This window comes from Pimephales promelas, chromosome 21, assembly GCF_988280905.1.
Source record: "Pimephales promelas chromosome 21, fPimPro1.hap1.1, whole genome shotgun sequence".
NCBI classification, from domain to species: Eukaryota; Metazoa; Chordata; class Actinopteri; order Cypriniformes; family Leuciscidae; genus Pimephales; species Pimephales promelas.
This window is the reverse complement of record NC_142789.1, coordinates 26,163,111-26,189,614: the sequence shown is the minus strand read 5'-3', so window position 1 is coordinate 26,189,614 and position 26,504 is coordinate 26,163,111. Positions and strand designations below refer to the sequence as shown.

Genomic DNA, 26,504 nt, shown 5'->3' with positions numbered 1-26,504 from the left:
GATCGTGACCTTTACGCGTCTATCCGGAACATTCTTTATAAAGGCCATAGTGAGTGACCCTGGCTCAAGCCTTAGTTTTCCCCATTCCTGGCTCTCACGGCACAGGCAGGCACTTGCTTTCTGTATGTCAAATACAATCAGTTCATTCCATAATATATAAAAAATGAGATACAGTCAGGAAATTGAAAGAACATCCCTCTCATGTAAACACATTGATCTGAATATCATATTGTTAATGGGTGTTTTTTTAAAGAAAAAAAAAGAGATTGAATTTTGGGGTAATAAACAGTTTGATTATATGCGTACGCAAATGTAGATTTGTTAAAATTGATACAAGTTTTGTCATTCTATTTTTTTTTAATCCTTAAAACTAAGTGCCTTAAACATCTGTTTTAATTTGCTTCCAATATTTTGTTATTTGTTTTTTGTAAGTAATTATTGTGTGTGTGTGTTTTATTATATTTACTATTATAAACACATAATTTAAGTACAATAAAATAGTAGTAAAATGTATTTAAAAAAAATACTAAATAACTACCAAAAAGTACAAAAACGACCAAAAAATAATACATAAAAATAATAAAAACTAAACTACTAATAATGACTAAAACTTTCATTAAAATTAAAGTAAAAACAGAAAAATTAAATAAATAGACTAATATAACAGAACATCAATGACACTAAATTTACACTGTATAATAAGGTAAAAAATATAATAAGGGTCTTATCAAGTGAAACGATCGCTCATTTAAAAGTTTTATAAGCTCAAATGGTCGCCTTGCACTGTTCTGTGACGCACGTTTGTGACTCTCCTGCTCGATCTCGTTCATCAAAATGAACGAATCTTTTCCCGAGTCAATTCGTTCATTTTGTTCGTTGAATGAACCAAATGACACGAAAAAAGATTCGTTCATTTTGATAAACGAGTTCGAACAGGAGTCACGAACGCATTTGAGCTTATACATTTTTTAAATGAATTCATCGTCTGGAATCGTTTAAAGCCCTTTGAACAGTTTGCACTGAAACTGTCTTTCGGACCTTGAACCGTTTGGTTCCCATTGAAGTCCATTATATGGAGAAAAATCCTGAAATGTTTTCATCAAAAACCTTAATTTCTTTTCGACTGAAGAAAGAATGACATGGGCATCTTGGATGACATGGGGGTGAGTAAATTATCAGCTTTTTTTTAAAGTGAACTACTCCTTCAATTTAACAACCTAGTGTCCAAATACCTGTTTGTCTTCACTTTGAGCAGTGTCTCTATTATTTTATCATTTTTCAAATTCGTTTTGATGAATGTTGTGCTTGACTTATTTTATTTCTTTAAAATAAGTATAATTTGTTTTGATATTTTGTTATCTAATGCAATAAGATTCATAGATTTTGAGTGTGGACTGCATTTTGTAAATATTTCTTCAGATCATGTTGCACAACATTTTTGAAATAATTGTTCATGATTAATTGAGGTAGCTAGCTCATTCGAAAGGCACTTGTTCCTCAAAGATCAGGTGAGCATTTGTTTTAGCGGAGCGCTGGCAGAAACTAGGGCAAAGGTCAAAGTTAAGTGGTCATCTAAATATGTTCACTAGAAAGTGGCCCACTATCAGCCAGACTAATCCTGGCTTTGCACCAAAACGCTGTGTGATACGTGCTATTTATAAACCACAGTGCCTGACCACAAAGAAAGCAGGGGATTCAGTACAGGCTGCTTTCAAGTCATAAACATTTTTTTTTCAAAGTTAGAACGGGAAAACATACCTTCTCAGAATATACTCAGTTTTACAGTCAGAATCGACTCAAACAGCACACGTACCTGTGAGAAATCTCAGTATTTCATCATAATGAGCTGAATAGGTAATTATGGGAATTCTGGTAAGCGATTATTCGGATGTCACCTTCTCTAATGTTATGAACACTCTGACTGGTCCACTAAGGAATGGAGACTGCACAAAATGTTCTTTGGGACTGATCTGAGGTCAGGGTTTTAGTCACTTATGCAGACGTTGAGTAGTTTGGGTTGAGGAAGTGACTCACTGCACCAAAAAGTACCACATCTCGCAATATTTTCAGTACGGACATACGGTTCTTCGGGAAAACTTATTGAAAATGTTTATTTTGCAATAAAAAGGGCCGATAACAAAAGCCAAAAATCAACAACAAATGACGTCTCTGGAGTGAACTGCACGATCGGACTGATGACTAAAACACATCTTAAATACACATAACATACACAGTGCGAGAGGTGCGCATCAAGTAATAGATCAGTACACAAAAAAGACACATATAAAGTAAATGAACACTCACAAACGGTACACACACACACACACACACAGAGCTGAAGCAGCTTTTTCAGTCCTTCAGTGCTGGTGGTAGAAACAAGGACTTCCTTTGTGTACATGTGCATTCCCTCCAATTATTCCACTTTTTTTCCTGATTATCAATGAAATTGTCTGCTTTTCTTGCCTTTTTTCTATTAATCCAGCCATCTTCTGTTCTTCTTTGGAGAGCCCATCTCTCCCTCTGTTTCCGTTCCCTCTGTCTGATCTTGCACTTTCCTTCGTGTCATTGATCTGTCTATCGTCCATCTCCAGTCCCTCATTGGCTACTGCATCCGCTTCCTCCACTCTTCTCCCCTGTCGCCGCTTTCTTGCGTCTCTTGTTCAGCAAGGGGTTACTGGAGGCATCTAAGTCTTTAATCTTCACCTGCTCATAATCTACACGCATGGTGGCCAACGCACTGGTTAACTCTTCCTACAAACCAAGAGAAAGAAAGAAGAAAAATCATAAATCGTACAACATACTTAAAGGAGTAGTTCGCTTTTGAAAAAACTTTTGCTGATGATTCACTCACCCTCATGTCATCCAAGATGTCCATGTCATTCTTTCTTCACTCGAAAAGAAATTAAGGTTTTTGATGAAAACATTCCATTTTTCTCCATATAATGCACTTCAATGGGAACCAAACGGTTAAAGGTCCAAAAGACAGTTTCAGTGCAAACTGCAAACGGTTCAAAGGGCTTTAAATGATTCCAGACGATGAATAAGGGTCTTATCAAGCGAAACGATCGCTCATTTTAAAAATAAATAACAATGTTTAAGTTTTATAAGCTCAAATGCTCGCCTTGCTCTGTTCTGTGACGCACGTTTGTGACTCTCCTGTTTGAACTCGTTCATCAAAATGAACGAATCTTTTTTCGAGTCATTTGGTTCATTCAACGAACGAAACGAACAAATTGACTCGGAAAAAGATTTGTTCATTTTGATGAACGAGTTCGAACAGGAGAGTCACAAACGCGCATTTGAGCGTATAAAACTTAAACTTTGTTATTTATTATTTAAATGAGCGACTGTTTCGCATGATAAGAGCCTTATTCATCGTCGGGAATCGTTTAAAGCCCTTTGAACAGTTTGCAGTTTGCACTGAAACTGTCTTTTGTACCGTGAACCGTTTGGTTCCCATTGAAGTCCATTATATGGCGAAAAATGCTGGAATGTTTTAATCAGAAACATTAATTTCTTTTCGACTGAAGAAAGAAAGACATGGACATCTTGGATGACATGGGGGTGAGTAAATTATCAGCAAACTTGTAGCCAATCAGCAGGGGGTGTGTCCAGTGATGATGAGTGAGAAAGAGGTGAGTTTCTTCCAGTGCTGGAGGTTAAACCAACCTTTTATTTTGACGAGCTGCCGTGTAGACCTTTGAGTCTCTCAGTGTTTTTATGATATGACGATAGTTTTTCTCAAATCAAGCTAAAATGCTACTAAAGGGACTCTCAGAGCGGCTGTGTAGATGAATTCATCCATTAAGGTCCTCATATAGACTGAAAACATCGCAAGTGTCATGGGTGCTTCAGTGTGTGTGAGTGTGTGGTAAATGAATCCGCGCGTCTGCGCCATTCATTCACTCGAACATGCATGATTCCTTTTTAAATAGTCTTTTTGCGGTTTATTATTCACCGACACAAGTGAATATCGCAATTTTATTGAAGTTTACTGACCTACTTTTTATCCAAGATCTGACAAATTCGATGAAATTACACATTACACAGTAAATCCTGTTTTCATGCCTGGATTCCACGATTCAGTCCATGTTTTCCGCATAGCGGGAGTGAAATCGTATGGTTGCCGAAACCGTAAAAACACGAAGAACAAGTCACCGTCACTTTCTGATCCAGCATCAGTGATACTTAGCAGTTGTATTTCTGATTTGAGCCAGAGCTTTAGAAATGCTTGAGAAAATGTAGCTTGGGTGGATGAAATAAAAAAAATAGCTTTCAAAACAGCGACTTTATCACCATTATACTGAGGAACGTAGTTAAACTAGTACAGCCCAACACTGATATCCGCTTAATTTGGCTTTGCTTGAAATTTGATAAAAACACAATCCACCCTTGCTTTGTGTGTTCGTGCAGAATGGCGGAGCGTGTTTGTTTGGGTTAATTGGGAACAGGTTCAACAATGATTCTCAGAAATCCCTTACTGCACCTTTAACTGTTTACTCACAAAAAATGTTGATTGTATTGTATTACTTTCATTTTATTTATAACGTAACACTTCATCCACTACATCCCTTAATTCTAATCAATACCTAAACTTAACTACCTTACTAACTGTTAAAAAGCAGTAATGTGGAGTTTTTTGAAGCAAAAGTCGTAGTAGAGTGTTAAAGTGTGTATATACTTGAACTAGGTAAACTGGGTAGAGTTGCTTTTGTTGTGTATGTGGCTCCCATTTGAGGATAAGGATGCTATTACAGATAATAACGCCTTAACAGATTGTTTCCAATCTTCAGATTGTATGAGATCACATAAATAAAGAAGAAAATTGGGTTACACTTTATTTTAAGGTGATGTAGTTACACTGTACTTACTCAAATATGTACTGAGTAATATTAATGAACTACATCATTACTGTAATATTGGCCTGGTTTAGGTTTAATTACTTGCAATTATGCATAATTTATTGTTATTATTACTATAAAAAGTGCATGTGGTAAAATCAAATGTAACCATGTCACCTTAAAATAAAGTGTTAACATAAATAGAATTGAAAAGACACTGAAATGGTATTTGATATTATTCTCAACAGGTACTGTAATTCATCCTGCGCTCACCTTGACCTCGTCCCACATCTCGCTGTCCTCCGTGAGCACTCGTGTGGTGTGGAGTGGCGTTTGGGGAACCACCATGGATTGCTGAAAGAAACATCTCAGTGTTGGAATAGATGCAGTGAAATGATATCCAAGAAAACAGGACAGATCAGCTGAAATACTCACATTGATCCAGGGGTGGTTCATGAATTGTTCAATGGTCATTCTTTCATTGGGGTCAGTCTTCAAAAGTTGGTTAATCAACTGTTTGGCTGGAGGAGAATATTATATTATTATATATTAGTAAGAAGAACATGACTGGTCCCCATCATCTAGATTAGTGTTTTCAATATTTTATTATTTGTAATATTTTATTGTATATTGAGTAACATAACTGTTTTTTTTTTACCATATATATATATATATATATATATATATATATATATATATATATATATATAATGATTATTTTTTCCATAATTCAGTGCATATTTTTTTTCATTTGAATTAATTGTTTCTTTTTTTTTTTAATTTTTTATCCTAATTTTTATCCTTTTTCATATTATAATCTTTAAAGCATTAGAAATATCATATATCCATGCAATTTAAAAGAATATTAAATATGGATATATAATTATAATAACAATAGTTAATTTATTCGTAAATAAATATATTAAAATATTTAATTTAATTTACAATGTACAGACACACACATATACATATAAATATATATATATATATGCAGTACACACCAAAAAAACTATATATATATATATACATACACACACACACACACACACACACCAAAAAACAACATATATATATATATACACACACACACACCAAAAAACAACACATATATATATATATATATATATATATATATGTATGTGTGTGTCAGTACATTGTAAATTAAATGCTTTAATATATTTAAGAATAAATATAACTATTATTATTATAATTTTATATCCATATTTAATATTCTTTTAAATTGCATGAATATATGATATGATTTATAATGCTTTAAAAATAATAATAATAAAAAAGCACAAAAAGGAGACTAATTCAAATGAAAAAATATGCACTGAATTATGGAAAAGATAATCATAGATACATAAAACAGGTCCAAATGATAACACGTAGTTGCTGAAATGACAAACAAAACAAAATCGACACTGTCCTCTGGTGGTGAACAGCAAACATGAAGTTTGACAGGGTGCAAAATACACATAAAATGCACCGTACCATCCTCAGACACGTCAGTCCACTCTGGTTTGGGAAACTCGTACTGGCCCATGCGGATCCGCCGCTTCATACCCGGTGAAATGGCCTGTCCTGTGTTGGAGTAGAACGGTGGGAACCCACACAACCTTTGTGTAGCATGAAGAGGAACAAAGCAGTTTCAGCCAGTTTAATAGAAGCTAAAAAAAACGAACATCATAGCATTTATTTAACACTTAAGGTAACGCCCAAACAGAATCATTATACTCACAGGATGTACATGATCACACCAAGAGACCACATATCACATGATTTGTCGTATTTCTCAGGGCCTAAAACCTCCGGTGCTAGAGAAAAGATCATACGATTGCTTTAGCAGACTTCTTCAAATAACTCTCTCTCTTTCCCTGTGCCTTTCACTCATCTTAGTATACTGACCTACGTAATATGGCGTGTAGCAGGGCGTCTGTAACAGGTTATGCAGTGAAGTCTCTTTAGCGAAGCCAAAATCGGTTAGTTTGAGAACTCCAATGTCTTCTTTACTGTTGTAGAGCAGGTTCTCTGGCTGAGGAGGGCAGAACGACGCGTATTGTGAACACTCATTCTTTATCCACTATCCCAGTTTACTCAATATATAACTTGAATATGTTACTCTATTTCTTATAGTTGGTGAAAACAGTTGATTTGTTACCTTGATGTCTCTGTGTGCGATGTTCATGTTGTGAAGATACTGGATGGCTGTGCCGATGTCTCTCATGATCTCAGAGGCCTCTGCGGGGACAGTACAGACAGAGGTCAACTATATATGACCTTTTCATGATTAGAAGTGTAAGAGAATGGGGAACTTTAATTATCTCCACTGTTACTTGCCTGCCAACAAAAAAAAAACATAGCAAAAATTAATTTCAAAGTGAACTATCCCTTTAAATAAGAAACCTACTTACTAACAGAAAGTATTATACTTGTTATATATTTATTTATATATATTTATTCATTTTATTTGAAATATCTACGTTTATAATATATAGAATGCATTTAAATGACATGGAAAAATAACTTACTAACAACTATAAATAACTAAATAACTAAAAATAACTAACTAACAAATAACGGAAATTACATGGTAAATTAATCTCATCATAATCATAATTGTAACATTAATCATATTGAAACTAGATAACCAACTAATAAAATAAATAAAGGAAATTAACCTCATCATAATTATAACCATAATTAAGTTCATAGTAACTAACTAACCTATGGAAAGTGTATAGGAAATTATCCATATTTATTGTAACCCATAACTAACAAAATCAACTAAATGGAAAAATATCTGGGAAATGAACTAAAATGAAATGAAAATAAAGCCTACATTATTAGGACCAAATGTCCCCAAAAAGATAATAATATTAATAATAGACAATTATTTGTATAGCACTTTGGAACGCAACTCATGCTTCACAAGCATAAAAACAAATAATGAAATACAAATTCACACAATGTCACTATTAAAATATTCACGACTATAAAAGGTTCACAATGTAAAATAAAGGAATTGGCAATATAGTTTCACATCAAATATCAATATAAAATAATATAGATAAAATATTTTTTTAAACTATTAGAGAATCAGAAGGTAAATGCCAATAGTAATTTTTGTCCTTGTAGGGACAGTTTTTGGTCCCCATGAGGAAAACAGCTTATAAATCACACTAAATTATTCATATATAAAATATTTATATAATATAGATTATGTATTTATATATATATATATATATATATATATATATATATATATATACAGAATTTAAGCGCAAATAATTCTTAAATATATACATTATTTATATATACAAAATAATTATATACAGCACACACAAATATATTATGTAAACACAGACTTTTATTTTGGATGCGATTAATCGCAATTAATTTTTGCACAGCCCTAATATATTTACATTATAAATATGTCCACGTAAAATATAAAAATAAAATGTGTGTGTGGCATTGTGTGGCATATAAATTCTGCATATAAAGTGTGCGCTATAAAAACAAAGAGTCAGATAAACCCACCTCGCTCAGTGAAGGCCTGGTCTCCTCTGGCCTGAATTCTGCTGAAGAGCTCTCCCCCCTCCATACTGACACACACACACACACACACTTACTAATTATACAGCTTAATGCACAAATTCACAATCACAATAAGCTGAGTTCTTTCCCAGCTTAGCATGTGAAAAAAACAACAACAACTTGAATGACGTGAATCATTTTATTGCCAAAATGTCCAAAAGCAAGAGGGAGCGAGGAAATGAGCTCTAATTAAGGGATGTAACGTTTGTCTCTGAATCTCGGACCATGACAGTCTATCTCTCTCTGAGTGATGCACTTACACTCGCGCTCTCAGTCACCCCAGATAAAGCACATCACAGCCACTTAATATAGCACTCAAAGCCAGCGTTTGATTAAACACAGCATGGAATACAAATCAAACATTTGTGGCTTTGAGTCCATGTCTGTTAGCTTTAAAGTTGCCTATGGGGAAGGAATAAACTTTTATCATTTAGAATTTACAGTCTGTCTTTGTTTAACCAGAAGCTTACCCTATAATACCACACATGCAACAATCATGATTCATGACTATTTATTATTAAAGGAGTAGTTCACTTTTAAACAAAAACTTTTGCTGATAATTTACTCACCCCCATGTCATCCAAGATGTCAGGATTTTCTCCATATAATGGACTTCAATGGGAACCAAACGGTCCAAACGTGCGTTTCAGTGCAGCTTCAAAGGGCTTTAAATGACACTAGACGATGAATAAGGGTCTTATCAAGCTAAACAATCGCTCATTTAAAAAATAAATAAAAAAGTTTAAGTTTTATAAGCTCAAATGCTCACCTTGCTCTGTTCTATGATGAGTGTTCGTGACTCTCCTGTTCGAACTCGTTCATCAAAATGAATGAATCTTTTTTTGAGTCATGACTCGAAGGGTCCTTGATAAGACCCTTATTCATCGTCTGGTGTCGTTTAAAGCCCTTTGAAGCTGCACTGAAACTCTCATTTGGACCTTGAACCGTTTGGTTCCCATTGAAGTCCATTATATGGAGAAAATCCTGGAATGTTTTCATCAAAAACCTTAATTTCTTTTCGACTGAAGAAAGAATGACATGAAAATCTGAAAATCTTGGAGGACATGGGGGTGAGTAAGTTATCAGCAAAAGTTTTTTAAAAAGTGACTGGCTTTATTTTAAAGGGACGAGCCCTTTAAATGTTTTTATGGCTTGATTTATGTTGTGGTGTTTTTTAAGTGTCTTGCTCTTACTGAAACACTACAGTCCAAATGGGGGAGAATAAAATGGAAAAACCAGTGAGGTACGACTCGTGAAAGGGAGAACTGAAACCTTCATTCAGAGCAAGACGTGACTCAGGATCACAAGATTTCACTCTCGTCTTTATAAAAATGTAATGTCACTAGTCAAGGACATTGACTGACTGCTTACAAAGACCTGTACTATTTCATGATGGAAAATGACAGGACTCACCATTCCATAATTATGAGAAGACATTTTTTCCCACGATACATGTTTTCATAGATGGTGAGGATCCGAACTATGTGTGGCCCTCCGGATACTCGCCAGTGCAGTTCCACTTCTCTCTGGGCTTTGGGACACTCATATAGAATCTAAACAAACAAGACAAAATATGCACACTGTCACCTTTTTTTATATATATATATATATATATATATATATATATATATATATATATTTTTTTTTTTTTTTTTTTTTAAACGTATAACCCAGAACCATTCAAAAGTTTTGGGTCAGTATTTTTTTTTTATTCTGCAAAGATGAACTAAATTGATCAAAAGTGACAGTACAGACATTTATAATGTTTATAATGTTACAAACTTTCAAACTTTCCATTCACCAAAAAAAACAGTCTAACAATATATTAAGCAGCATAACTGTTTTCAGCATTTATAATAACAATAAAAAATGCTTCTTGAGCAGAAAATCAGCATATTAGAATGATTTCTGAAGGATCATGTGACACTGAAGACTGGAGTAATGATGCATCACAAAATAAATGACATTTTTATATATGTTAAATTAGAAAACAGTTATTTTAATTGCAATAATATTAATTTCAATAGGTTTATGAACACACTTTTGAATGTTTATATTTATTTATATAAATATATTAATACAATAATATAATATTTACCATATACATTCTGTTTAATGTAGTATTTAATTTTTAATATTTATACTATTATTTACAAATTATTTATTGCTTAGTTGACAGCATGGCCTTTTTTCGTCTGCATAATCGACGGCATGTCACATATGCTATCAAGAACCTTAAATTGTTTTCAACCTGGAACATCGCTTTATTAAAAGTGCACCGCTTTCCAGACACTTGCTGTCCATTAAAGAAGGTTATGCAAAAGCTTGTTTCATATAAAAGAAAAGAACATTTCTATTCATTTTATGCAATTTACCACACTGTTCGCAGTACAGAAAATCTTTCTGTGTGTCCGTCCTTTCTCTCTCCCTAATTGGGATGTCTCTCACACACACACACACACACACACACAGCGTGAACTGGAACAGAGCGAGACCTTGACATTGTACATGCATCCCATCAGAGTGTATTTTAGGGGCATTAAAGCTTCTGCTGCTGTAACTCCCAATGTTACCTCTTGGTTTAGAGTCTTTTTTTTACCATTTTGTGTTACTTTTATAACATGATGTCTTTGATACTGACTGTAGTAGTTTACTGTTGTCACAGCAGCTATTTACAACAACAAGCTTATATTCACATGGGACGTCTTAAAGGGACAGTTCCCCCAAAAATGGAAATTTTGACATCATTTCGAACCTGTGTGCCTTCCTTTCTTCTGTGGAACACAAAAGAAGAATAATAAAAAAAAATTAATCAAACTTTTTTTGTCCATTAACTGGAAGTCAGTCATTGACTATCATTGTGTGAACAAAATTTTTTAAAATATCTTAAAGTATCTGTTTATTACTCTCTAATTAAATTAAATATTTTTGACACAAATAAAACCAGTTTAAAAGGCAGATGTCACCATATGAAACAATTACTAGCAAAGAAATGTGCTATCCATTTACACATTTTAAATAGTTCAGCAATTGCTTACATGCAAGTACACAGAAATGGGAGTCTGGTATTCATTTCTATCAATTAAAGCCCAAAAGCTGTTTGAACCACTTGCGGAAGTGTGAACTGCACTCAATTTGATTTGACTCCCACCCACATGAGTCTCTGTCTCTGCAGTTGATAAACTAAAAGTTCAGTGTGTGTATAGATATGTGTGGGTGAAAAAGAGGTGCGCTGTGTTTGCTCTCAGACTAACAGCAGCCGAGTCATTTAACAGAGATGCCCGTGGGTAGGAGTTTCAAAGGCAGCGTTGTAAATGACTGACTGGGGTAACCTTTATAGTTTAGATTCACAGAGACACAGAAACCACCTACAAAAAAAAAAAAACCAAGAAAAAAAAACCTGTAGCTGTAGAATCAGAGGGAAAGAGAAGTCAGGAAACTCCTTTTACAACAATAACACAGAACAGAAGCTGTGGCTGGAAGAAAACCATGAGAGTATCAGATAACACACACACACGCACACACACACACACACACACACACACACACATTAAATCACATTTGCACTGGTTTTGCTGCATAAGCTTTTTTTTTGTAAAAGTATTTATTTCTAAAGGAAGAAGGCATCTGATGAGAGCACTGTAAGTGTATGCATTTGTTAGCGCTAGACAATGAACACTTAGTGGTGTTTTTATTATTCCTCACACCTATAATTCAACAGCCCAGAACACACTACACGTATAGCAATGCCTTAGTATCACCTAACACCCTATAGGACCTGCATAGCAATGCCCTGGCAACAGCCCAATACACCATATAGAACCTACATAGCAACACCCTGGTAACAGCCCAATACACCCAATAGAACCTGCATAGCAACACCCTGGTAACAGCCAAATACGCCCTAGGACCAGCATAGCAATGCCCTGGTAACAGCCCAATACACCCTATAGGACCTGCATAGCAACACCCTGGTAACAGCTCAATACACCCAATAGGACCTGCATAGCAATGCCCTGGTAACAGCCCAATACACCCTATAGAACCTGCATAGCAACACCCTGGTAACAGCCTAATAATACACCCTATAGGACCTGCATAGCAACGCCCTGGTAATAGCCCAATACACCCTATAGGACCTGTGTAGCAACACCCTGGTAACAGCCCAATACACCCTAGGACCTGCATAGCAACGCCCTGGTAATAGCCCAATACACCCTTTAGAACCTGCATAGCAACACCCTGGTAACAGCCCAATACACCCTAGGACCTGCATAGCAACGCCCTGGTAATAGCCCAATACACCCTATAGGACCTGCATAGCAACGCCCTGGTAACAGCCCAATACACCCTATAGAACCTGCATAGCAACACCCTGGTAACAGCCCAATACACCCTATAGAACCTGCATAGCAACACCCTGGTAACAGCCCAATACACCCTATAGGACCTGTGTAGCAACACCCTGGTAACAGCTCAATACACCCTATAGGACCTGCATAGCAACACCCTGGTAACAGCCCAATACACCCTATAGAACCTGCATAGCAACACCCTGGTAACAGCCCAATACACCCTATAGGACCTGCATAGCAACGCCCTGGTAATAGCCCAATACACCCTATAGAACCTGCATAGCAACACCCTGGTAACAGCCCAATACACCCTATAGGACCTGCATAGCAAGCAACACCCTGGTAATAGCCCAATACACCCTATAGAACCTGCATAGCAACACCCTGGTAACAGCCCAATACACCCTAGGACCTGCATAGCAACGCCCTGGTAATAGCCCAATACACCCTATAGGACCTGCATAGCAACGCCCTGGTAACAGCCCAATACACCCTATAGAACCTGCATAGCAACACCCTGGTAACAGCCCAATACACCCTATAGGACCTGCATAGCAACGCCCTGGTAATAGCCCAATACACCCTATAGGACCTGTGTAGCAACACCCTGGTAATAGCCCAATACACCCTATAGGACCTGTGTAGCAACACCCTGGTAACAGCCCAATACACCCTAGGACCTGCATAGCAACGCCCTGGTAACAGCCCAATACACCCTAGGACCTGCATAGCAACGCCCTGGTAACAGCCCAATAAACCTAGGACCTGCATAGCAACACCCTGGTAACAGCCCAATACACCCTATAGAACCTGCATAGCAATGCCTTACCTAAGAATAGGGGGAAATCTGGAACGGCGCGTTTGGAGAGATTTTATTTTAGGGGGTTATAAAAAAAGTATTGGTGGATTTTTACCATTATAGGCTGGTTGTTTACACACACATCTGTGTTCAAACACCTTATAAAAGTGAATTTTGTATAATAGGTCCCCTTTAAGGCCAGTAATATGTAAACTCTCTGGCGATGATAAAAAAAACTTTAAAAAAAACTTCAGACTGAAGCATTAAAAAACGTATAATCGTTTAAGGTGGAAATTTCCTTTTCAGGTTCATGCTCAAAAAGTGAATAAATGGATTATTACCACTGCATAAATATAATTTAGTACCATTAAATCCCTTAAAAATACAAAATATGAAATAAAAAATATTATCAAACTAAAAAAGTACAATCATTTTATTGAAATATTTTTTATTTTTTTTATTTTAAGGGATGTACTTTCATTTTTCACCGACACACAAACAGCACCAAACGGATAATAATGCAGAATTGTATTTACTGCGAAAATTTACAGTATATGCAATAGGCAGTTCATCCGCATGTCTGCAGAGATTGATAGCAGAATGCATGATGGATATATTGACCGTTTAAACTTTATGACTGCATTTAATTTCCTGAATCTACAGCCTCAGGATTTAACAGTCTCCGCAGTAAAATGAACTGCGAGACGAGTCTACTGTATATATATATATAGATATACACTTCCTCCTGGATTCTGTTTAGTAAAGAACATTCGTCTAAGTGAGTCATTTAATTGAATGCGATAGATGTTGTTTGCAGATAACATCTAATGACACATTCTGTTTATATTTAGTTGTTTTTATACGTCGAATTGACTTTAGCTGGTGTAGTCTAGATTGATGCAGTTATATTAAAAGTATTTTCATGTTACCTCACGAAGCTCATTTCATTTTTTACAGTTAGTGTAAATTATTTATAATAGTGAATATAACCAGAAGGTTTCTGTGACCACAGGTTCCTTAAAACAAAACCGTACACAACTGAAAACAGATTGGGGAATTACATCTTCTGGAAACCACATTTCAGACAGTTTCACCTCAGAAACATTTACAAGTGTTTTGGCATTCGGCTCTGTTTTATCATTTGAAACATCTTGATTTATTTGAGGTCGGCGTAATCGTAACCATGTTACACTCGGTTCTTGGTCAAACAGAGACACGCTTGAGTGTTTATATTACTTTCCATGTTTGTCCAAATCAAGTTTTATGATAGCACGTGAAACATGACACATTGATCTGCCTAAAATAAGACCCACGTGAAAGACACCACAGCATTACACAGCAGTGTATTCTTATCTTATACTGTTTATTGGGTCTGTAGTAAAAGTTACTGAATGGGACAGAGTTCAAGTTTAGTTTTGCTTATCTATACTCTTATGCTTGGTTTCTAATGAATATGAAAACGTGATGTCGCTTCCTGTTCCTTTCCTTTAAAGCGGTGTGCCGTCACCACACATGACATCCAAATAAGTCGAATCAAGTTACATCACGTGTAAAAGAGCATGCATTGAGCTGCGAAAGAGACGCCGTTCAATCCATGCTTAAAGGGACAAATACAAACGCATTCACTTATGTTTTCAGTGAATATAAACAGCTGGGAAAGTAATCGAATGCTTGTCACCGTATTAGATCTGCACATTCTGCCTTAAAGTGACAGCAGCCTAATAAACCCGCTGTCATTTAATGTTAATCAAATAGCAGAAGAAAATGAGATGCTCTTCACTGAATAACATTAGTTACTTTAATAAGAATCAATGTGTATTTAATTCATACAGTGAAGACTGCAATGTTTTATTGAACCTATTTATTTATTTTACATTTGATGACTTTATTCATTTTTGCTAAATTGTGAAAAAAAAGAAAAAATAAATTCTGTTGTATTTGTCCGACTGCTTTTATATTTTTTCTTGTATTACTGACCGTTTCAACTCGTTGGTTGACGTTGAAACTGCTCTGAAAGAATGGATTAAGGAGATTTTCTGAGCGCACTGACAGGGGCCCCTAGATAAAGTTTTGCTTAGGGCCCCCAGAACTCTAGGACCGGCACTACTGACCCTCCTAAATAATGCACTTCTACACTGTAAAAAATATTTTCAAGATTTGTTATTACAACATATTTTCTTTTGTCAAATCAACTTTATAATAATTTATTTAGTTGAGATAACTTATTATTTTGAGTTTCTGATGGTTAAATTAATCTCCTTCATTGTATTAACTCACTTTTTCCAGTTCAATCAACTTAAAAATTTAAGGCTACCCAGGTTACTTACTTTTTTAAAGTTAAACCAACAATGTTTTTTTTTACAGTGTAGTAATCACAACATTTTTTCTTTTGTCAAATCAACTTAAATAATTTATTTAGTTCAGATAATGTAATGTTGAGTTTCTGATGGTTAAATTAATCTCCTTCAGTGTATTAACTCACTTTTTCCAGTTCAATGAACTTAAAATGTTAAGGCAACCAGGTTACTTACTTTTTTAAGTTAAACCATCAATATTTTTTTACAGTGTACAAACACATTGGCAGCTCTTGCCAATTCATCATACAGCTCGGTCACACTGTTTCTACCTTAGTTGGAAACAAATTTCCACAACCTTGCATATAAAACACAAAGTGCCTTCCATATATACCTTGCGGCGCACTATGAAATATGCCAGGATTGAATAAAGGCAGCATCCTGAACAATGGCTGGACCCTGAATGTAGAATCTGTGTGGAAAGATGAACTCAAACACTGAACAGTGAGTTGGCAGTGCCACGGTTGTAATATGAACCAGTCGAGCGTACAGGAGCTGGCTGCACAATGGGAACGGTGAAAGGGCTCACACATCTTTCCTTGCCATTTTACCACAACAGTCCTTTATTAGATTATGTAAGAAATATTGCTTAACCATGAAACGAGGTCTTATTGACTGTGTGTGAATGTTCAGATATTATATATTAAACATGATTTAATGACTCGTAAGTACACAATGATGGCATAAGACACAAAACGAGCAGTTTGTGTGAGGAAACGAACAATATTTATATCGTTTTTACCTCTTGTAACCGCAGCCATGTCCAAGTGATCTGAGGGCGAGGGCGCTTCGGTCTGCACAAGCGTTGGAAAGCCCCGGAGTGGTCAATGTGGTCAAGAGGTAAAAATGATGTCTTAGGCCATCAATGTGTACTTACATTTACAAGTCATTAAATCGTGTTTAATTTGGACTTCTCTGTGCATGTTCTTTGAGGTGGTGACCATAGACCTCCATTATATGACTGACAGACAAGAACGGTTTGACCTAAAAATATCAAAATTGAAAATACTGTGGAAACAAAGACACCTACATCTTGGATGCCCTTGAGGTAAGCTAAAACATATCAAAAAATAATTTCAACTATCCCTTTAATAATTTTTTTTTTTACTAAATTATCTTATATATGTATAATAACAGAATTCTGTACTGTAATATATATATATATATATACATATAAGTCAGAAGTAAAACAAGTTATGCTATACGAATTATATATATATATATATATATATATATATAGAGAGAGAGAGAGAGAGAGAGAGAGAGAGAGAGAGAGAGAATATACTACAGATGTAGAATATATATGCAATTTATAGAGTAATAATAATAAAAAATTATTTATCTTGGTTAGTAGGACGAGTTAACCGGCGCATTGGCCACCATGTGGCAAATACAGTATATACGAGCAATACGTATGTACAGTATATTCATTTCAACAATTCAACGATCCATCAATTATTCCTTATTTGACTGTAATTACATCAAGAACAGAGGTGAATGTTTTTATTTGGCTGACCTGGGAAGAAGTTGACCTTTTAAGCAATGCTTCCTTAATGTTTTTAAATGAGCACACCAAAACCTCAGGGGCCGAGATCCACAACCAGGTTTGCAGGTTGCAATATAGAGATGGCAGTGTAATAAACAGTCTGATCAGGCTGTAAGATATATTTTCGTTGTTGGCAGGCGTTCAAGTCCAATATGGGAAATCAAGAGTAAATTAAATGAATTAGATTTAAAGGATGGCTTCCGTCCAGCTAAACAGAGTGGATTAAACAGCACCTATACACTCACATTCATTACACTTAGCAGTAAACATGCTATTAATTAAAAGCCAGCTGAGATGGACAGCTCTGCCCTATGTCTGTTTACCCTGTGATTAAAAAGCAAAGAGGATATTGGGCAATAAATTACACCTGAATGACTCAAGAGATCAGGTCAATTTGATTTTCATTGTGTCTCAGTACAATGAGATTCATTTAGGACAGCAAACATCTTACAACACAACCCTCAGGACATTAAGCATCAAAAACAGCTTATTTGCATTTGCCAGTGTCATTAGCATAATAATGAGCAATGGTTCTATCACTCCCAAGAGATATTTGGGATGGTATGTACATGAGAACCAGTGAGTCTCTGTGTCATATTCAAATCCTGACAAATCATTATGAGAGACTCTGAACATCCATTTCCGGCCAGTTTCTGTTTAAACCAAGTTAGATATCTTCCATGAAGATGGAAAGCACAACAAGAAATCAGACTCGCCAAACCAGATGGCAAGAAAAACCAACAGGGGGACAGGGAAATTTATACATTACTTCAACTAACTGCAAGACATATCATTCCCTAAAGTTTTGGTAAACTTCACATTTCTTTAAGTTCCTCACATAAATTTCCCCAAAATATTATCTATATTTCTTTAATTAGTAATACAGTGTTTCCGCTACATTCATTCTCCCGTGGCGGGCCGCCACACTTAAAATCCTCCCGCCACGCCTGCAGCTTTTCAGTGACGTCAGACATTCTGCATAGTATGTTATTTTGTTAAGCCCCACTAAAGGCATAAAAAACTTTGTAAAGCACAATCACGTTTTCACACTATATTCCAAGACTTCTAAAGTCATTCAATAGCATAATGTGTGGTAAAATTAATATTTTAGTCTCAAGTTAAAGTTAACGGAAAGTCATCTCGCCTCAGTCATTCTCCATTCAGCAATCACACAGCGCGTCGCGTTCGGTTGCGACAGTAACACGACGACACTCTCTTCAAGATCAATGTTCCCGATATTATACTTTATTTTGTAGATAAAGCATAAAGGTCTATGATTTGCATAAAATGACTATCTTGCTGGAGTGGAGTTTATTGCCCTTTAGAATATACTAAGCATTAGTGCTGCACATATCGCAGTCGTAATAGCGAACTCAAACCTATGCAATTATATAACGCAAAATGCCGCGATTTTATATGAAATAAACAAATTAGGGCTATTAACGCAGCATCTCTTCTTTTTTGTCATCCTTTGACAAGTGTTACAAGATCCCCCTCTTATTGGTGCAAATGCCTTTTCGCATTTTGCACGACAAGAAGTGAAAAGCTGCCTGTGAGTGCCCTAGATTAGAACAGATGAGACTCGCATAATGCGCATGCACTGACCGCGTGCCAGAATAAACATTTCTCTTTCGAGCTTGAACGAACAATAGCACACACAATTATGCCAAAATGTCGTTTTGTCTAGTATCTTCATAACATAAGAAAAGTCTATGGATGAAAAGAGTTGTGCTATGAGGCGCGTGTGAGATCCGGGTCTCGGCAACGGGTTCTCTTAAAGGGCCAGCAGCGAATAAAACGTTCTGTCAGTAAAGTTAAAAGAACAAAGGGAAATTAGAAAATTACTCACTGATCTTGACTAAAGAACTTTTGTAGCTTTAATAAGGATTATTCTATATATAATTTATGATTCATGCAGCGCAGACTGTTTGATAACTTTATTCAATTTCTGTACCTGTTAAGACAGAAAGGGCACAGGTAATTATGTTTTTTATTAGGCTATGGGTTTATGTGGGGATTATTTGAAGTTCACTTAATTTAAAAGCTGTTATATATATATTTTTTAAGCCTAATAATTTTTTTAAAAGTTGATAGCTTTTAATTGTAATGATGGAATAACTGTAATGTTGGTTTGATTGATGGTTTATTGATCATTATAGGTGTTATCAATCATTTATTGTTGTTGTTGTTTTTAGTTTGAGTTGAGAAATAAACATTAATCTGTGTGTGCATTTTACTTTAGAACCAAGCAAGTTGGACTCATGAAACCATTTTATTATATCGGCGTCGCAAATCGCAATTGCAATATTGGCTCAATAATGGCAATATGACATTTTCCCCAAATCGTGCAGCCTTTCTAAGCATAGATTATAGATATCATCCCTTCACTGTGTTTTTTTCAATGCGAAGCGTTGCGTGCTGTGACTTGGTGTTGCTTCAAGTGCATCATTCTCCACACGGGATGCGCATGATCGCTTATAATACTTTGGGGAGACAAGGGGGCGTGGCCTAAGGGAATAGACCCACCGACCCCCCCCCTCCCCCTCGGGGAAATGGGCCTGCCCCCACAGATTGAAAAAATCCTAGAGGAAACACTGCAATAATTAAAATAATATAATAAATATGAATTAAATATATTCAGGTTTAAAATTAATATATATTACATTTTTTTAAACTAGAACATAATTTAATCAATATAAATTACACTACCTCTCTATTTTCTTCTATGTACTCTATGCACATGAGCTCCTCGATCCAGCTGGATTACACTGGACAGTAAATCCATGTGCGTGATGCCACGTGGGTGACATGTTTCCATTGCACAGTCTGGATGCTGTGTGTCACACCTCATTTCCTTAAAGAGCCAAGTCAGATCCAGTAACCCTATAACTGGTGGCCCTCCAGTTTCTAAGAACCGGAGCACTGTTGGTAACCCCAACTCAGTGACCCTTTACATGAGGTATGGTGACCTATGCACTCGCATAAAGAGACACTTAATACAAGAACATTCATTGCATCTTTCTTGCTTTCTTGGCTATTAAAACAACTACAGCCACCCACAAAGTTTTAAACTTGTATTTGAAACTGTTTTTTTTTTTTTTTCAAACCACAGGTATAGGCTAAATAATGAATGTAAATACTTTACATTGAATATTTGGGTAACACTTTATTTTGATGGTCCCTTTTGAACATTCGGTTGACTACAAGTAACTTTGTCAACAAACTCTCTGTTTGCAGACTACTAATACGTATTACTACTAATTACTGTATTACTACTAGGCTAATACTGATACAGACTATAATATCTGCTAACTCTTTATAGTGAATTCTTCTGACTAGGCCCTATAAGTAAATTTGCAACTACGTCGACCTATTCTAACCCTACCAGTCTACTTGTTTTCGTTTGTTCTTTGTGTCAATGGTGTTATAATTTATAGTAGTGTCAAAGCACTTTGGTCAACTGCTCTTAAGTTGTTTTAAACTGTGCTATAGAAATAAACCTGACATTGACAGGGAGTGAATAGACACAGTAGGTGCAACGTTATAGTTAACAGAATGTGTTTAAGGTACTATTAAAATAAAAAGAAACCAATATTTCTACATCAAACCACTTTATTATAATAGTTTAACCCATAATCGTAATAGACTATAGAAAAGAATAGCCTAATGTCCGTGTTAACCATTATTGCAAACAGGGTTTATTATGCTAGCTGGCCGAAAACATATTATACGAGTTGAATCAACTCCCTCATAAATCCAGACATCTGGATCCCCATTACAAAATGTGTGTATTACTGTGTGTAATTTAAGTTACCTTCAGCGCGCACTTTTGTCCGGTTTTCTTATTGTAGCACTCCACTACTTTGCCGTTGACACCCAGACCCAACACTTGACTGGAGACTTTGTAGTCATCGGTCACGGCATGGCGCTTGATTTCCAGTTTGGGATAGACGGGCAGGGGGAACTGAGTAGAGTCGGTGTCTGCGGACTGGCTCTCTGGGTGAGACCCGGCGATCTCGCTCTCGCTCGCTTCGGTCTTCTCGCTTTGCACTTCGGGCTTCGGCTCGGGCTCGGACGCGTCGGACTTTCCATTCTGGAGCATCTTTCAGTGCAGATGAAATTAAAGTGCCTATTAGAGTTTCGACGTGGCTGAAGAGGGTCTTTTAAAATCCACAGATAAACTCTCCGCGCGGGTCCCGCTGTCAGCGAGTGACGCTGTTCCGAAAATACACTGCTGATGAATTCCTGTGATGACTTATGGTTACAGAATTACTGCACATTTACCAGAATTAGGTCGCTGGTATTCAGATACGTTACATTTACCTAAATAAAATGCCGGTTTCAACATTTCAAGTGGAAGATTAGCAAAAATAAAGTTTGACAAATAGTTTAAACTTCCTTATAAATATTTTTTGTCCAGAAATTAGAATAAATAACTAATAAAAACAGAGTTATCTATCTAATTATAAAAGTTAAATTCACGTTCAGTAGAAAAGGTCCCAGTCAAAACAATTGTATAGGGTAAATTAAAAAGAAAGTCTTTTGTCCTGCAGAGTTCCCGTCACTGACTGTAAAAACCGCTGTCTCTCTCTGTGTGTGTGTGTGTGTGTGTCGGTGTTGGCAATCGCATGGGGTCAGTGTCTGTAGCGGAAGCGCGAGCTCCTGAACCATGGTCTCTTAAAGGAGCCGCGCACATTTATTTTTGATTGAGACGACCAGAGAAAATGTTCCCATTCATAAAAATCAAATTGAGACACCTAGAATAATCCTGCAATAATCACAATGGGCTCTATGCATGGAGGAAGGTGTGAGGATCATGCTCGATAACTTCCGCCGATCGTAGAGTCCAATGCAATACCGAGAATTTATATTGAATTTTATACTCCATGGTTATAGTAAAGAAACGTTAGTCACAAAAACAGAAAAAACAGACACACCTCATTGTGTTTATGCTTCTTTTTAAAATTCCGTTAAATAAACATAACATCTAAACGTATGAAAGTTTCGTTACAAAGACGGGACGGGAGGACAGTAAATTTTAAAGACTCTGCCATAATCCCGTTTTCCTCGTTTTTCCACCGCTTTAATCTCCCCAACCGGAAACTGACGAGCATCCTTGCGTCAAATGCGGAACTTATGCGTGCATATAGCCCATTAGTTCATGCAAACACCTCATTCAAAATATACACCGTAACAGTATTAATTTATGACGCTGTCTAATGTTTAGTGTTGTTATGGTTAACTAAAATGATCGAAACTATTTTTCATTTATTCAAATAAAGCTGAAATTATAAATATTAGAGAAAAAAATCAAGAAAAAAATTATAAAGAAAATTGACTGAAACTGACACTAAAATAAAAAGAAAAAAATTAAGGAAAAACTAATGAAATTTAAAAAAAAAAAAGCACATCATAGAATTACTGAAACAAACTAAAATGTTAAAATAAAAGCTAATTAAAAATATTAACAAATACTATGATAGTATATAAATATACTAACTAATAACTAACTAATATACAATATACTGTATATGTCTAACTGATTTAAAATGTTAATTTCCAGAGATTTCTTGAATAGAAAATATTGCAGTGCAAAAAAATGATTGTGCATTTTATTTTTCCCATTCTGCATTTGTCCCATGTTTGTTCAAGCGGTTGTGCGTGTATAAATGAAAATGTGTGTGAGTGAGAGTCTAGTAGTCAAGCGCACATATCAACGCCACACCCTGTTTGATCCAGTGCCCCTGTGTACGATCTGTGGGCAGCTCAACTGATATCACATAGTTGGTTGAGTGCCCTGTGGTAGAGAGAGTTCCTGTGGAGGAAAAACAACACTTTTCAGATCTCTGTGGAAAAACGCAGCCCAAATTCTCATATAAATCACAATGACTCCACATGATGTACAGTAATAAAACATTAACAAAAGACTGTGGCAAGTTTCTTTAAAAAATGCAATTCAAATTGCTCACCAGCACGAGTAAGAGTTTTGTAGATAGGACACACGTAGATTCCAGAAAGAGAGGGTTTGCGGTTGGGAACGGGCACCATCCAGATAACAGCCATCTCTGTGTAGAGCTCTTTGGGACGGGATTCAGAAAGCTGGCTTGTCTCTCCATCCCAGCGTGCCCCTTCCAGAAACAGACCGTGGATGAAGCAGCCAATGTCTGGCCTCTCAGTCAGCTCTGCTACTGCTTCCTTCATGACCTAAAAGAGGGTTCGACGAAAGGTAATAAATCAAAAAGAATGATTAAGACTCATGGTTCTTATGAAATATAATCACCATGCTGTTCAGATACGCAAGAGAACGTTCTGTTTGTCCTTCTCAGGTGTATTGTACTTCTCTTAATGGTCTATCAAATATCAAGCTTGCTTTGAGAGCTTAATATGGAAACATAGTTGAGGCTTCAAATTGAATTACACCGAGTTTAATGCAAGAAAGCCATGCTGTTGAAAGCAGATTATGCACCTTAAAGTCAAATGCAATGGTGTCAATGGAGACCAGAGAGCCACGGGCAAAGTTCTGCAGGGTTCCTGTGAGGAAGGCCTGGGGGAAGAAGAACCCACTGATCCAGAATACAGCAGGAATGCCATCTGAGATCCACTTCTGCAAAAAGCTGATACGCTGGACCAGATCTGACACCCAGGAGGCCAAAGGCTTAAGAGATGGATATGCCTAGAAAAAAATATAACAAGAAACATTTTATGGTAGCTGTGTCCCATTTTAAATGTTTCAAATAAGTCTAAACCCTAATCCTAAATATTCATAAAGATAACATGCACAATAGTCATTCCACAATTTCTGTGTATGTCTTGCATGGTTAACATTCAGGAGATTCTTGCCTTGGCCTTCCATATTTCTGGAACAGCGTTGATGAACAGACTGTTAGACATCAGCTCCAGTTCAGAAGACATAACCACCAAACCCTTCAAAGCCTTCACCTGATCACTGAGACTCTGGGAAATCACTGATAACAACTTATTATATCTGTGAAAGTGATAGAGAGGTGCATTTTTAGCGTGCTTAGTGACTTGTTTTCTAAATACACACAAACGATTAAAAATGTTTTTGGAAAAAAAAAATCTCTTCTGCTCACCAATATTGCATTTATTTGATTAAAGATACAGGAAAAAAGTAATATAATTACAATTTAAATTCTATTTGAGTATATTTTAAAATGTAATTTATTCCTGTGGAGCAAAGCTGAATTTTCTCAAGTTCAGTCCCACATGATCCTTCAGAAATCATACTAATATGCCAATTTGGTGATAAAAAAAACATTTCTTTTTATTATCAATGTTGAAAACAGTTGCAGCCCGATCAATCGCTAGATAAGACCCTTATTCATCGTCTGGTGTCGTTTAAAGCCCTTTGAAGCTACACTGAAACTCTCATTTGGACCTTGAACCGTTTGGTTCCCAATGAAGTCCATTATATGGAGAAAATTCTGGAATGTTTTCATCAAAAACCTTAATTTCTTTTCGACTGAAGAAAGAAAGACGTGGACATCTTGAATGACATGGGGGTGAGTGAACTACTGCTTTAATGGTCTTATACATTAATTATGCACATTTTAAAAACATACCTTATAACCTCCTGAACTAGGACAGTGTTCATAGATTCTTCATACATCACTGGGTATTTCTTCATAACCTCCTGCACGTTAATGAGATTAGGAATCTTCTCCACAATCCCCTCCACTATTTCCTCTATGATCTTAATGTGTAGATGAGAAAAGAGCGTGCATTACATCTAAAAAGCATACGCATTTTACATTATCATTTTACATAACAGGTTGTAAAAAAAATCCATAATTGCAGAGTTAACACTGCAGTAGATATGTTAATCGCCACACTGCTTTGCATTTAAAAAAACATGGATACTACCAAAAAGAAAAAGCTTTGTTTTTTAAAATGCTTAGTAAGAACATCACTTTTTTCAAAACAATTGTCCTGACCTCAAACATTTGATTGGTAGTGTACATATTTTGCTTTAAGACACATACCTCATCTCTAGACTTGCCTCCGCTAGCTGCCACTCTGGGCTGGAGCTTCACTAAAGTTCCCAGCAGTGCAAATGTCTCATTTTGTGCAAAGCTGATGTTGGCGTTGTCATGGAGGCCAAAGATCTCTGGTGAGTCATTTATTGGTAGACCACGAAAGTATGTCAAATAACCCTGCACAAAAAAAATGAGATGTACTGCATAACCTTAAGCACAACAGAACACAAGACTGTGCTGAATTGTGAGCCTGTGGAGGGAGTTACTTTTACACTGATCTGAGATCAGCTTTATTTTTTCCTAATTCTTGAGGTTGGGATTACATTAGAGACATGAGTTCTGGACCTTGATATTATTCTCAGTGCTGATTTGTCTGTATTCTCCAGAAGGAGAGTAAATGTGTTCAGGGTCCAAGACAGCAGGGCAGTAGAAATCCTCCAGGATGTTTAGGATGCAACGGCGATCCCAGTTGTCCGTCACACGACCCCCATAGTTTATTTCCCCCGCGGTATACTTTAGAACCTAAACAGAGAGGGAGAAAAATGAAAACCAGATCAGAAAGATTTGTGAGAGTGTCTTCCTTTATAAATAATAAAAATATAACCACTACCTAATACAGATGTTTAGATGCTCTGTTACTGCTTAAAATGGCATGTTTTAGTTACATAATATATGCCTAATCAGCTATAGAAGCACTCAAAGGAAGGAACATACTCTGCAGAGAGGCATAAATATGTGTGTGTGTGTGTGTGTGTGGGTGGGTTGCAAGAGAACGTCTGGTTTTGCCTTGTATGGGATGTCCTGATACTCATCCAGGAACATTTTCAGCTGGCTAATGCAGATGTTCAGGTCCCCATCTGTAAACTCGTACGGTATGTTAAATCCTAGTGGGCCGAATTTCCTGCGCTCAATGGCATTTCCATGAAAAAGGCACAGAGACAGGAGGAGAGCCTTTATCTCGGCTTTCTGCCAAAATACAGAAAGACAGACAGAGACAGAGTAAGCAAGAAATGTA

The 26,504-nt window shown here is 36.2% G+C and overlaps 2 protein-coding genes and 1 long non-coding RNA gene across 3 annotated transcripts in view; 1 reads left to right on the top strand and 2 right to left on the bottom strand.

Moving 5' to 3' along the window:
• Positions 1-2,092: 2,092 nt before the first annotated feature.
• mapkapk3 (MAPK activated protein kinase 3) lies at positions 2,093-22,092 on the bottom strand. The gene is made up of 10 exons (XM_039673536.2): positions 21,307-22,092; positions 9,852-9,991; positions 8,382-8,446; positions 7,003-7,082; positions 6,750-6,876; positions 6,583-6,658; positions 6,336-6,460; positions 5,277-5,362; positions 5,115-5,195; positions 2,093-2,751 (listed from the first exon to the last, which is right to left on the bottom strand). The coding sequence occupies exons 1-10, from the start codon at positions 21,592-21,594 to the stop codon at positions 2,596-2,598; spliced, it is 1,224 nt and encodes a 407-aa protein (XP_039529470.2). The 5' UTR covers positions 21,595-22,092; the 3' UTR covers positions 2,093-2,595.
• On the top strand, positions 20,353-23,956 carry LOC148970481 (uncharacterized). The gene is made up of 3 exons (XR_016148353.1): positions 20,353-20,451; positions 23,566-23,718; positions 23,819-23,956. It is a non-coding gene; the product is annotated as an uncharacterized LOC148970481 (long non-coding RNA).
• dnah1 (dynein, axonemal, heavy chain 1) overlaps positions 23,091-26,504 on the bottom strand; it is a 33,356-nt gene continuing 29,942 nt past the window's right edge. The window contains exons 69-76 of the mRNA XM_039674151.2: positions 26,276-26,455; positions 25,835-26,011; positions 25,496-25,666; positions 25,076-25,206; positions 24,333-24,477; positions 23,959-24,165; positions 23,462-23,696; positions 23,091-23,307 (exon numbers count right to left, since the gene is read on the bottom strand). Coding sequence (XP_039530085.2) covers positions 23,186-23,307; positions 23,462-23,696; positions 23,959-24,165; positions 24,333-24,477; positions 25,076-25,206; positions 25,496-25,666; positions 25,835-26,011; positions 26,276-26,455 — 1,368 coding nt within the window. The 3' untranslated portion in view covers positions 23,091-23,185. The remainder of the gene's footprint in view (positions 23,308-23,461; positions 23,697-23,958; positions 24,166-24,332; positions 24,478-25,075; positions 25,207-25,495; positions 25,667-25,834; positions 26,012-26,275; positions 26,456-26,504) is intronic.

Excerpts from the sequence above, each read along its gene's own strand:
- mapkapk3 (XM_039673536.2), bottom strand. The coding sequence starts at position 21,594 with ATGCTCCAGAATGGAAAGTCCGACGCGTCCGAGCCCGAGCCGAAGCCC. Across the intron at positions 6,877-7,002 it reads TCGCACACAGAGACATCAAG|CCAGAGAACCTGCTCTACAA; the intron begins GTAACAAATCAA and ends TGCCCTCCTCAG. Across the intron at positions 6,659-6,749 it reads CTACACGCCATATTACGTAG|CACCGGAGGTTTTAGGCCCT; the intron begins GTCAGTATACTA and ends TCTTTTCTCTAG.